Source organism: Durio zibethinus, chromosome 25 (assembly GCF_047325235.1).
Source record: "Durio zibethinus cultivar Kanyao isolate XHJ-2024 chromosome 25, ASM4732523v1, whole genome shotgun sequence".
NCBI lineage: Eukaryota > Viridiplantae > Streptophyta > Magnoliopsida > Malvales > Malvaceae > Durio > Durio zibethinus.
In genome coordinates, this window is record NC_143186.1 from 6,159,990 (window position 1) to 6,173,671 (window position 13,682).

Genomic DNA, 13,682 nt, shown 5'->3' on the forward strand with positions numbered 1-13,682 from the left:
TTAAAGATCACTTGAACTGAATTAGTTGTTAATCTTAAGGTTAGGCTTGGTGTGGCCTTTTTCCTTTTGGTTCTTAACTTGTCGTTGTACCTAAGATTCTTGGCTTAATTTAGGCTTTCAATTTTAATTTTATGCAGTATTATCAGTTTAAGAATATTTAATTTGAGATACATAAATACGTACATGTCTGCTTGCATTAAGGGCAACATTGAGATAAAGTAGATTGATTCTGGTGATGAATGATGGTGACTACAATTCAGAACTTACTACAACCCAACTAGATGTAATAAATTGATTAAGTTTATTTTTTCTCAAAAGAAAAAAAAAAACCAATATTTGAATTTTATGTGCTACAAATGTAGATGGTGCATAAAACTCAAATTCATTAAAAATGCATAACTGTCTTTTAACATCATAAAAATTTCTATCATTAATATAAGCTGCAATGGTACTCTTGATAGATATCTTAATTAACTCTAAAAATATTTTTATACGTTCACCATTAGTACGAAAATATTGTTAAACCTAATAGCTGGTTTGTCAAATATTATTTGTACAAGAGTTTTTAAAATGGTGTTAAGGCAATATATTATTTTATTTCATGTCCTTTTATATGTCTTTGATTTTTTTATACGTATTTTTATTTATCATATTACTTTATTAATTTAAAATTTTGTAAAAGGGTCGTTTGTAAAATATTTTAATATGTCCTTTTATTATCATATTATTTTATTAATTTTTTTTATAAATATATTTAAACGGGTATAACAACTTTCTAACTCCATTTTTCAAAGCAAAAATTCCACGGGCTGTATAGGAACAATCTTTTATATAATTTCAGATAGATAAAAGGGCTTGGAGAGAAGAAGAAGAAGAAGAAGAAAAGCCAGATAAGTAAGGCAAAGTCCAAATCGTTCGATTACGCTCGAGGCTACACGGTTGGACATGGACTATCGCACTACACCTTCAGTACTCTCATTCACTTGCATATATTCAGTTATTTTACCATTGGGCTTTGAGTAATTAAAAAACTACGTTGACTTAGAGAAAGATTCCAAGAGGAAGTCATGACCGGAAAAAAGCAAGTTGAACGGAAGGTTACCGGAAAGAAACAGCATAGGCTGAGCCCAAGCAAGATTGATCTGGTACTCAAATTTTCTTCGCAAATCCTCAGGCTTAATATTTTGTCACTTTTCCTTGGTTTTTTCTTGACAAATCTGACTACACTTTGCTTTCAACTTTGTTTCTACGATTAAAGAAAAAGGAAAAGGAACAGGTAAAATTGTTGGAAGGATTGGTAGCTGAGATGACGGCAGTGCAAGCGGAGCTGACAAAGGGGATGGATGCTTGTCTGCTGAAACTTGAAGGTAACACAAATCCAAATCTTGGAGGCCTGCAATTTGTAACTCACCGCCTCGGACAAGTCAATGTTTTGGGGGCACTGTTGAATGCTAAGGTCCAAGATTACATTGACTGTTTGCTCGATGTTTTCGATCGACAGGCTGGTGAAGACAAAGGCCTTTGATCTGGTGCGTTCCCTTAATAATCATTCTCTCCCTCTTGTTCGTACTGAAGAGGAAACTATTCTGTAACCCCCAAGTAACTCCCCTCAGCCAACAACAAACACAGGTACCTCTTAGGTTCAGCCAAAAGTAATCTAGCTGACCCTGCCAGGGATGCTGCAAACCCCGGCAATTAATAGCTAGCCTTTCCTATTTATCTATGGTTAGAGAAATGCATGTATCTTCGATCCTTTCATGTGTCAGATCAGATCCTATGATGATTTGATTATTCATAATTTTGTTCTTTCTTTTTGTAGGGATCTCCACAAGAGAGGATTAATAGTAAAAATAAAATGCAAGCTTCGGTTGGTTCTGAAGATCTGTCTCCCTCTTTCTCCTTTTCCCTAGGGATTTGGCTTTCATGTGTCGTCTTGTTTTAATCAAACTTTTAATCATGGTGTGGCTAAGATTATGTAATGCCCTGTTACATGTTTAAATCTTTTTATGTAAGAAGCTATCCTCTTAATTAGAGAAAAAAAAATTGTCTTCCAATATTAGCATTTGAATGATGAGTTGAGGACTAACACTACTAATCCTTCATTTTCCCTCTTGGATATATATTGTTTGAATAATTATTTGGCTCAAAACCATACACGATGAATCATTTCCTAAATTATTATTCGCTGATTTTATATATAATAACATTGAGTTGAAGATCTACATTTTATTTCGGAGATTTATGTCTATGATTTATGTCTATGATTTCATATCAAGAAAAATGGCTTTTAAAGATAAATACTTATTTCAAATTAAAAACTAATTTGTAATCAAAAGTTAATCTAGATGCAACATATAATATTTAATTTATTTTTTTTATAGATTTGATAATTCGTATATACTTATCGTATTATAAAAATATAAAAATTATCATATTATAATTCATGTTAATATAATAAAAACAAAACATATTTTTTGTTTCTATAAAAAATATACAGTTTGATCAAAAATTTATATCACTTTCACTTTTTGTGCTAAAATTGATAAATCTAACTTATTGTATACTTATCATTTCAAATTTCACATTGAATGATAACCTTTTTATCTTATCTCGTTAACTTCATGTGTTAGCGTGTGGCCACCACTACATTGGGGATTAATATTTTTTAGAGATATAAATTATTTTTTTTATTTTAATAGAAATTATAATTATCTAATTCACTTTATCATTTAGTTTGGATTATTTTTGTTAGCTTTTTATGTGAGATGATGATCCAAGAGGAGGGTGAATTGGATTTCTTCAAGTTCTTCCCAAATAATGATTTCAAAATAATTGAATGAAAAATTAAAATCAATATCAAAATATGATACAAATAACAATAAATTGCTAATCTTAAACTAAATGTAAAGTAAAGAGATGGGGATAAAGAAATCAAATACAAAGATTTATAGAAGTTCTGTTTTTCTCTACAAGGCACTCTTTTTTTTTTTTGTCAATACTAAGGCTTCAATCCACTGTTCTTGAATTAAAATTATAATTCTATCTTTTTCTTAAGGCTTAGATAGCAACCTAACACTTAAAATATTAACAGGATACCTAACCTCTTGCTTACAAGATAATCTAAATAATTTTTGCAAATTGAAATTCCTTTCAATGTTGAGAGTTTGCCTAATGACGTACAAAAAAAATTTATAAATGAACAACAATAATATTTTGGATACAAGAAATACAAAGGATATTAAATTTAAGCTTTAAAACTCTTGATTAATTTGAAAGAATGAAAATATGACTTGTTTGATTTTGTTCTCTTGATTCATCAACCTTTTTGATGTATTGGAGTGCCCAATTTATAGAAGAATTGAAGAACTAGCTATTGGAGATGGTTTGGAAGAAGAAATGCTTGTTGAAAGCTTGAAAAGCTATTATGTACATTTCTAGGCAGACCTAATTGATCATGTAAGGGACCTGATTGATTGGTTCAGCTAGGGGATCGATCCTGTAGCCCAGGGGATCAATCTGGTTAAGCTCTTCTATTTATCCTATTTTGTACTATATTCACTAATTTCATCATATCTTGAGTTATACAATTCCAAATCAAAAAACGTTTAAAGATTTAGAAACTAGACTTGAAGGGCTTTCTATCCATATAAAATTCATCAACTAATTCATTATATACGAATTATAATGAATTTTCAAACCTACTTATTTTGCAGTTTTTAGACAACTATAAAATGTCTAGTAAAAATTTAAAATCTTTTGTTAGAAAATTTGGATTTTGATTTTGTTTAATCCATTAGAAAGTAGACTCAAAAAGCTTTTCAACCATATAAAATTCAACTATTAAAGCTTTGTGAATTAATACAAAAAAATAAAATAAATTCAATGTTGGAAAACGTTATTCTTATAAAACAACTTTCTTAAGTTAATCTATTTCTCAAAATCAATATTATCAAAATTGTATTGAGTCCAAAATGAATAAGTTCATTTTAAAAACAACAATTGGACTTTCATTTAAACTTAAATAAATAATGTTTAAAGATTGTTTTTATTTGAGAAATATGAAAACAAAGAATGGTTTGTTTAAGCTTTGAAAATCATGTTATTTATTTAGTACAAAAATATAAAACTTAAGAACATATACTAAATAAATCTTTTTCAAAATCTTGATCAAACTTATTTAGCTTAATGTTTTGTTATTTCAAAATAATGATCAATTCAAGACTAACAATCTCCCCTTTTTTTATATGACAACACTTAAAGATAAATTTATTTGATAAAAAAAATTTCTTTGAAACATTTAAGATTTTAAAAAACATTTTGAAAAACTTCCTCTTAAACAATGTATGGTAAAACTTCCCCTTAATTTATGCATCTTAATCGAACCCAACTCAACAAACATACGTTGGAGCATATATATCAAATAAGCATAATCAAACATATGCATGTCAAGTATAAGTAAATTTGTCCATATGATATTTCTCCCTCTTTTTGTCATAAGAAAAAGGCATAAGCATATTAATGAGCAAATAAACACATAGAGGCATTATTAACAAATATATTCATGAAACATTTCTCCTTGTTTTTTGTTTAAGCTTTTTATACTAAATGTTTAAGTTTCTATATCAATTGCTATAAGTAAACGAAAAGAAATATCCATAAACTCTCCCTTTTTTGTCATAGCAAAAGAAAAAGAGATCAATTCAAGGCATAGGACAAAATGCATGATACCAATAATATCAAGAGTATTTTTGAATGCATGTAATCAAGTGGTGTGCACAATCAAGTTCAAATACATGTATTTAAACACAAAAGCATAATAATATAAATGTAGTAAATTTTAGCATTTTAGCACAAAATCATTCATATCATGATTGTTATGAGTAAAGAGATAAAAAAATATTATGCATGCTACTCATACATCATGTTTTCATAAAATGTGCTTAGAATTTAAAACATCATTAGCATGTAAACAAACATTTAAGCACATACAAGCAAGCTCATACCAAATGTTAAGGATACCAATTGTTAAAGATATGTTATTACAAAGCATACCAATTGTTATCACAAAACAAATTAAACAAAATTATATTCTAAGATTTCTCCTCCTTTTCAAAATAAGGATTAATTAATTTAAGGCACATACAATTTTACATGAAAAGTACAAGCTATATCAAGGATAGTCACATAAATAGGCATCTATGAAAGTTAAAAAAATCTTTAGCAATTTTGATACCAATTGTTAGCAATTTTATTCAACAACTTTTATAAAGCACACGTACTTCAAGCATATGAAAAATTTATTTAATACATGCATAAATGATAATAGTAATCTTTCATAACCTATCCTATCCAAACAAAAACCCAAAGCTCATATGTATATAATAAATCATAAGTACTAATGAGCATGAGGTTCAATCATTATTGCCTAACAAAGATTATATAAGCATGGATTTTTAAACATGATGAGCACATATGCTATAGCAAAAAAAATAATGAAGATATAATTATTCAAATATATTCCTATTTATTTCAATGTATGGCAATGAACTTAATCTTAACATATGCAAGTGTCAAATATATATTTCAATCAAAATCATACAAGCATATGCAAAAGCATTTCAAATCACGTATAGCAATATACCAATAGAGATACAAAAATTTAGATATAATGTGGTACATATTATCTCACTAATCTCAATCAATGAACATGTTCAAAGAAATCAATCTATTTAACTTATATCCATGTCTAAAGATTCAAACGAATATTCATACAATAAAAACTATTAATCAAAGCAATCAAGAACTAGGCATGAATATTAATCAATCCAAGCATTTAACAAAGTTAAGACAAATTCTATCAAGTAGCTTGGTGATTAATTTGTGCAAAGTGTTCACTAATTCAAATATAATATCTCATTTTTGCACATATCAAAGCAAGCATTTATCAAATCATACATTAAACATTATAAATCATAAGCACATAGCATAGATTCAATACAATTACCTCCATCCTTATCAAGATATGTTGTTGTGCTCATTGTAGTTAAGTGAGGCTTTGAATCTTTCATTCCACATCATTTAAGCTAGTCTTTGATGTACTTGGGCTTGATTGATGAAGATGAATTGCTTTACTTGTTCCACTTAAAATCCTAAAAATGTAAGTTCTTTCATGCTTATTTCAAGATCTCCTAGCATACACTTAGAAAATTTTCTTGACAAAAGCTTTTCATTAGAAGCATCAAAAAAATCAATTGATAAAAATTATACCAATTGTTAGAAAATGAGTTCTATATTCTAAGTCATTATAGACAAAAGAAGTTTTGTTTACTAAGCCTAATTTTTCAATTGGAAAGGAGATATATATAAACTTAAGCTAAAGGTCATATATCAAGTTAAGCATTAAATATCACAATATTGGTACAAAACTAAAATTCTCATGTAATGTGCAAAAATCAAACCTTTTAGATCATTTATGAACACAAAATAGATATATTCAATATTTATATATATTTAATAAATCATCAAAGAATATGTCAAAATCAATTTGAGGCTTTATGGAATTCAAAAATACTTAAGAAAGACAAATTTATCATAAAAAAGATATTCAAGAAAATTTTAGCAATAAAGGCATAAATATGTCTACACAAATTATAGACTATAACCAGTAATTAAGTAAGCTAAAAATAAGCATCATAAGAAATTCATTTACTTAAGTTATGTTGCAACCATGTGAAGTAAAAAAAAAAGTCATATTTATCATATATGCACACAATTGATAGGAACAATAGATGAACCAATAACACATATCATTTAAAAAAATAAGTAGTTCATCAATTCAAAATCAAAATTTTTTAAAAAATTAAGGGATAAAATAATTAAGCACAAGATCCAAAATATTTCACTAAATTAATAAAGCAATTTAGCACAAAAGCAAGCAAATTTAATAACATTTTAAAAATCAAGAAATAAAAAATTTAAGTGCTTTCAAGTTACAAGGATTAAGATCAAGTTTAATCAATAATCATATGAGCGCATATCTTGACCAAGATCATAAAAGAACTAGGAATCAATGTATATCTTTTAAATACAAGATGTTCATCAATTCACCAATATAACAAATCAAGGATCAAAATAATTATGTATAACACAATCAAGTTTAAAGAATTCATAAGATCCAAGCATTATAAACAAATTGAGCAATTTTAAACAACATGATCATATAGACATGTTCAACAATCACAAATTAATATGCATAAAAGTCACAAAAATCATTTCCATCATGCTAAAATCATCCAAACAAATATATTTATGCAAAATACAATAGGATAATCCATTCAAAGCTTAATATGTCTAGGATTTTGATTTTTAAAACTCAATTTTGCTTGAAAAATACATTAATAAATCTCAAAACTAGTCAAGCTCATTTTTATCCAACTTGAACCATTCCAATAAATTTCAAATGATAAAACAAAATTGTTCAAGTGATCATTTGGCATTAGAAACAAGGAATAAAAAAATCAACTCTTAATCCTCATATTTCTTTGAAAAAGGCTATTAAGATGGGCAAATATGTTTAAACTCACATTTAAGCTCTTTAAACCATTTAGAAAAGTTTTATGTCACACTTTAAAAAAGTTCAAATGGGTTTTATGCACATAATTGTTCAAAAATAAAATTTGACCTTTTGAGCTTCAAAATCTTTTCAAACTTATGTGTAACACTATGAAAAATTAAAACTACTACAAGTTCTCAAGTTTTATTTGTTTGAGCAAGTTTAAATTATTGAATTCAAGATATTCAAATTCATTTTACAATTAAAAACTTGCTAAATCAAAATTTCATATTTTAAGACTAAACTTGGCTCTAGTAAAAATTATTTTCAAAGCAAAACATAAAGTCTGAAAATCATTAAGCTTTGAGTGCTCCCCTTAAGTTTTTGCATAAATATAAAAATAATTTAGCACACAATTAATCACATGACGCACCAATAACAATTTCACAAAACATGCATGATATCATTAATATCCAACATTCATATACATAATCATGCATAAGCATAAGTTCTCAAAATGTCAATTTCATAAATAATATCAAAATATCATGATCATTCATGCAATCACAATATCAAGAGCATTCACATGTAATCCCATAAATTTATTAAAGCATTCATGAATTCTCTTAAAAATGTATCTCAAGCAAATAAATATTAAACATAATATTAAGCATGAGGAATATATTAAAATCATACATTCAAAAGAAAAAATAAATGCATACTTAATTCAAGCTCATTTATATCCAATAAAATTGGTATATTCAAGATATATCAACAAACCATATTCCAATATTTATTAAACACTCAATGTTCAACAAGAATAGCCAACCAAACTCATATTCATTTAAAATATTAGAGGTTACCCATCTCCATTGTGTATCTAGAATATTCAATCTTCAATCTTACATTTTAGTTCCTTGCTTAAGCACACTTCCTTGCTTAAAGAAACAATCTCATTTGATTTTTGATACCCAAATTATTTGGGTCCTTGAGAGTTAGTGACCAAGTCTCTTACTCCTTTAGGAACCTTTACTTGTCTAATTCTAAATGACACTTTTCTTCTAATAGGATAAGTATGTATAGCATAACTATGAAATTACAAAAATTGCATTTTGTTATTTTAGCACTTAAACAAGTCTTGAAAATATTTTGTTTTTCATTCATCAATTCATCAAATTTCTTTTTCAAATCAAAATTTTCTTTTTCAAAAAATTTATTTCTATTTTGAAAGGTCTCAAAATCTGTTTTCAATTTTTCATTTTTTTTTCCAAAATATTTTTTGCATTTATCAAAAAATCATTTTCAACATTCAATTTTGAAATCATTTTCTTGTATTTCATTTTCAATGACTCAAATTCCATAACTAACTCATCAAAGGCATATTGTAATTCATCAAAGGGATACAAATTTGAATCAATTAAGTTAGAAGTTACATTAGACTCTTCAAAAGCCTTGAGACATGATGCATTTTTATTGAAAATTTATTTTTGATGTAGCAAATCCAACTTCCTCCATATTTCATTTGAAGCGGAGCAATTTGAGATCAAGTTGAAGTTGTGGGAGTTAAGAGCTCCATAGAGAATGCACTTAGCCTTTGCATCATCCATCACTTACCTCATATAATTTGCATCATTTGAAGGAATTATAAGCATTTTCTTTATCATATTCCAAGCTTTAAAATCATTTGCTATTATGAATACCTTCATCCTCATTCTCCTTTCACCAAATTCATATTTATCGAACATGGAAGCTTTAAGGATTTTCTCATAATTTTGGAACTTAAATTAAGCCATTGGATCTTTACTTAAGGTGATTAAATCTACAAAAAAAGATCAAAGCTTTGATACCAACTGTTAACTTTTTAGGTGAGATGGTGATCCAAGATGGGGTGAATTGGATTTCTTCAAGTTCTTCCTAAATAATGATTTCAAAATAATTGAATGAAAAATTAAAATCAATATCAAAATATGATGCAAATAACAATAAAATTGATAATCTTAAACCAAATGCAAAGTAAAGAGATAGGGATAGAGAAATCAAACACAAGGATTTATAAAGGTTTGATTCTTCTCCACAAGGCACCTATGTCATTTCTTCTTGGTTGTCTACACCAAGGCTTCAATCCACTATTCTTGAATTGAAATTACAACTCTATCTTTTTCTTAAGGCTTAGATAGCAACCTAACACTTACAATTTCAATAGGATACCTCATCTCTTGCTTACAAGATAACCCAAATGATTTTTACAAATTAAAATACCTTTCAAGGTAGAGTGTTTGCCTAATGAAGTATAAAAAAAATTGATGAATGAACAACAACAATATTGTGGATACAAGAAATACAAAAGATATTAAATTTAAGATCTAAAACTCTTGATTTCTTTGAAAGAATGGAAATATGACTTGTTTGATATTGCTCTCTTGATTCATCAATCTTTTTGGTGTGTTATAGTGCCTAATTTATAAAAAAAATTAAAGAACTAGCTGTCAGAGATGATTTGAAAGAAGAAATGCCTATTGGAAGCTTGAAAAACTAGCCATTACACATATTTTTAAGCAAATTGATCGATTAGGTAAGGGACCCAATTGATTGGTTCAGCTAGGGGATCGATCATGTAACCCAGGGAATCAATCCAGTCAAGCAGCTTTGTTGTATCTTGTTTTGCATTTTACTCACTAATTTGATCATATCTTGAGTTATACAATTCCAAATCAAAAACTGTTTGAAGATTTAGAAACTAGACTTGAAGAGCTTTCTATTTATTAAAATTCATCACCTAATTCATTGTATACAAATTATAGTAAATTTTCAAATCTACCCCTTGTGCAGTTTTTAGACAACTACAAAGTGTCTAGTAAAAATTGAAAATCTTTTGTTAAAAAATTTGGATTTTGATTTTGTTTGATCCATTAGAAAATAGACTCAAATATCTTTCCAACCATATAAAATTCAAATATTAAAGTTTTATGAATTAATACAAAAAAAAAATTTCAATGTTGGAAAACTTTGTTCTTGTAAAACAACTTTCTTAACTTAATCTATTTCTCAAAATCAATATTATCAAAATTGTATTGAGTCCAAAATGAATAAGTTCACTTTAAAAAAAACAATTGAACTTTCATTTAAGCTCAAATAAATAATTTTTAAAGATAGTTTTTATTTGAGAAATATGAAAACAAAGAAAGGTTTGTTTAAGCTTTGAAAATCATATTATTTATTTAGTACCAAAATATAAAACTTAAGAACATGTACTAAATATATCTTTTTCAAAATCTTGATCAAGCTTATTTAGCTTAATGTTTTTTTATTTCAAAATAAGAATCAATTCAAGGCTAACAATTTTTAATAAAATGCATCAAGTTCTATAAAGTAATGGAAATAGTATTTTAGTAATTTAATATATGGTTAATTTTATATTATGTTAAAATTTAATATGTAATTTAATAGGAGCATTATAATAATTTTGAAACAAAATGCCACATGTCAACTTTTTATGAAACACTCATAAAGGTATGTATGTAATTATGGTATAAGGGACATTATAATAATTTTGGCCAATTGTGGTAAAAAGGACATTTTTGTAAGAATGATATGAGAGATATTATAATAATTTTGACCAATTATAGTAGGAGAGATATTTTCATAATTAGATATACTTTTTGTAGATCTAATAATTTTTATATGTATATTATGTCAAATATGTGTAAAATACAAAAATTATCATATCATAATTTTAGATAGCTAATTTTGTTTAGATCGATTCAAGTTTGTTCAATTTTATTTTTTTATTTAATTTGCATGCCTTGATTTGGATCATTTGATAGTTTTAATTGAATTTATCTTATAAGGTCATTTGGACTTTATTTGTTTTGAGTCCAATTTAATTTTGTTGGGTGCAATTTAAAATTGAATTATTTAGGTTTAAAAGCTTAAATCTGATTTTGAAGGCTCAAAATACTTTTTAAAGCTCAAAGTTGATAAAGAAAACCTAAAACACTTTTTAAAGCTTAAATCCATTATTAATGGCCAAATGCTATCCAATTTAAAGCCTAATTTTATTGCTTTAATTAAATAAAAAATTAAAAAAATAAAAATAAAAACAAGCAGAAAGACAAGCTCTACTAGCAACCACCACCCACTACCTTGCTTTACTATCTTGTTGGCCACTATCCTATTGGCACTACTTGTAATTTTAAGCAGCTATTAAACATTGGACTATTGCAACCCATTCACAAACAAAAAAACCAACAGCACTATTCAGCCAGAAAGGAAAGGGCATACATAAAAAAATTCTTCACAAAAAGAAAAAATCATTGCCATTACCTACTGAAACAACCCTAAGGCCCCAAAAGCTCTACATAAAAGGGTTTAACCTCCACCATTGAAAACACGGCCAACAACCCCATTTTCCAATTTTTTTCGATCACCTTCTGCCACCCCCTAACCCAAGCTAACCCTATCACCTTCTAGTGTCAAGAACCCATTCTACATGGCTCCTCCACAACTCAATCAAATCACACTTAAAAAGCCCTAACCAATCCTATTTGATAGCCCTTTTACATTTCCTCTCAACCATCATCATAGAGATAACAACTTCATCACCCACAGAGCTTTAACTAAAACCACCTCCATAGTAACTACATATACACCATAAAATAGCCCCTTCAGCCTAAAATTTCTTTGAATTAGCCTAATACCCACACCTATATAGAAATCAAAAGTAAAAAAAAAAGCAACAACCACAAAAATCATCACTTCTCTTAAAAGGGAACACAACACTAAAAAAAAAAAAAGATGAAAAAAATAAAAAATCAACAGATCATAAAAAGATGGGTTGCAGTTTGAAGGAGTTATAGAAAGTTTTAAGGCTTGAGTTTTTATGGAAAGGTAGATCTTGAGGAAGGGAATAACATATAAAAAATAGAGGTGTTTGGAGAAACGGTGGCCTACCTTTTGAAGCTTGACAATCATGATTTGTGAATAAGATCTAGCAAATTCTAAAGAATTTTTGAGAAATCTAGGTTAAGAATGGGAAATAAGATAGAAAAAAAGAGTTGATAGCTAAAATCTGGACAAATTCTGGCACTAGTCACCAGCAACAAGCGACCACTGATGTAGTGACTATGACCGGAACCTTGGATTATTTCTGAAAATGACTGGTGTTCTTGTAAGGTTAAAAGAGACTTCTGGGAGATTGGATTTTTTTTCTAAAGAAGAAAGAAAATAGGCAAAATGTTTTTTTTCGTAGTTTTATAATGTAAAAAATAAAAAATAAAAAATGAACCAGGCCGAACTTGACCCAGTCAAACCTAACCTGGGTGCCCCTCTCTCGACCTAACCTGGATGCCCTTCTTTTGACCTAAACAGTGGCCTAGGCCTGATGCTAGCCCAATTGACTCCCACACTCCTTGTTAGATAAGACATATATCAATTTTAAGTCCTACAATTTTGTTCATTGGGCTTAGTGGATTGTGTACTTTTGGGCTTTATTATTAAAACTCCATTTAGGTTTTTTTTTATCCTTTTGGTTATTTATTTTATTATGTCCTTCATTTTTTTTTATGTTTGTTAATGTTGCTTTAAAAATTTTGGGAAACAATAATTGTAATGATAAATAAAATGTATGTAGATATATTTTTTAAACTAATTTGTTTGTGGGTGATTGATAAAATAAAATTGTAACTTGAGTAAAAAATGGAAGATAATAATTTTATGATTCAAAAATGATTTTTTTTTAAAAAGAGATTTCTGGAAACAAAAATAAATTGATATCTTTAAGAGAAAAATGATTTTGAAAACTTTGTCTAGATATTGGAAGGAAACCAAATCTTATTTCAAAGGATCAATTTTCAAAAATTTCACCTAGATATTAGGGAATTAAAGAACATTCTTCGTCACAAAAAAATAAATGAAAAATAAAAATTTCACCCTTGATTTTCCTTTAAAAAAAGATCACAATAAGAAGTAGGGTTAAATACATATAAGATAGATCAAATTGGTTAATTGTTGTATTTGCATTATTTACTTATTTCTTGTTACATTATGACTTGAAATAAAAAATGTGAATTAGTAATTGAAATTTGAAAAAAGGTTAATATGCCTACATGAAAATAATTGTTTAGAGACTGTT

The 13,682-nt window shown here is 27.5% G+C and overlaps 1 protein-coding gene across 4 annotated transcripts; it reads left to right on the forward strand.

Annotated features, from left to right (window-relative positions):
- Positions 1–803: 803 nt before the first annotated feature.
- LOC149511553 (uncharacterized) lies at positions 804–2,081 on the forward strand. 4 transcript variants are annotated; one of them, XR_016333744.1, is made up of 3 exons: positions 804–1,145; positions 1,259–1,629; positions 1,820–2,081. XR_016333744.1 is itself a non-coding variant. In XM_089754627.1 (3 exons), the coding sequence occupies exons 2-3, from the start codon at positions 1,068–1,070 to the stop codon at positions 1,523–1,525; spliced, it is 345 nt and encodes a 114-aa protein (XP_089610753.1). In that variant the 5' UTR covers positions 804–969; positions 1,048–1,067; the 3' UTR covers positions 1,526–2,081. The 4 variants fall into 4 exon arrangements, 3 of the variants coding, with proteins under 3 accessions (XP_089610753.1, XP_089610752.1, XP_089610751.1); XM_089754627.1 differs by having other exon boundaries at positions 804–969; positions 1,048–1,145; positions 1,259–2,081; XM_089754626.1 differs by having other exon boundaries at positions 804–938; positions 1,048–1,145; positions 1,259–2,081.
- The last annotated feature ends 11,601 nt before the right edge of the window (positions 2,082–13,682 follow it).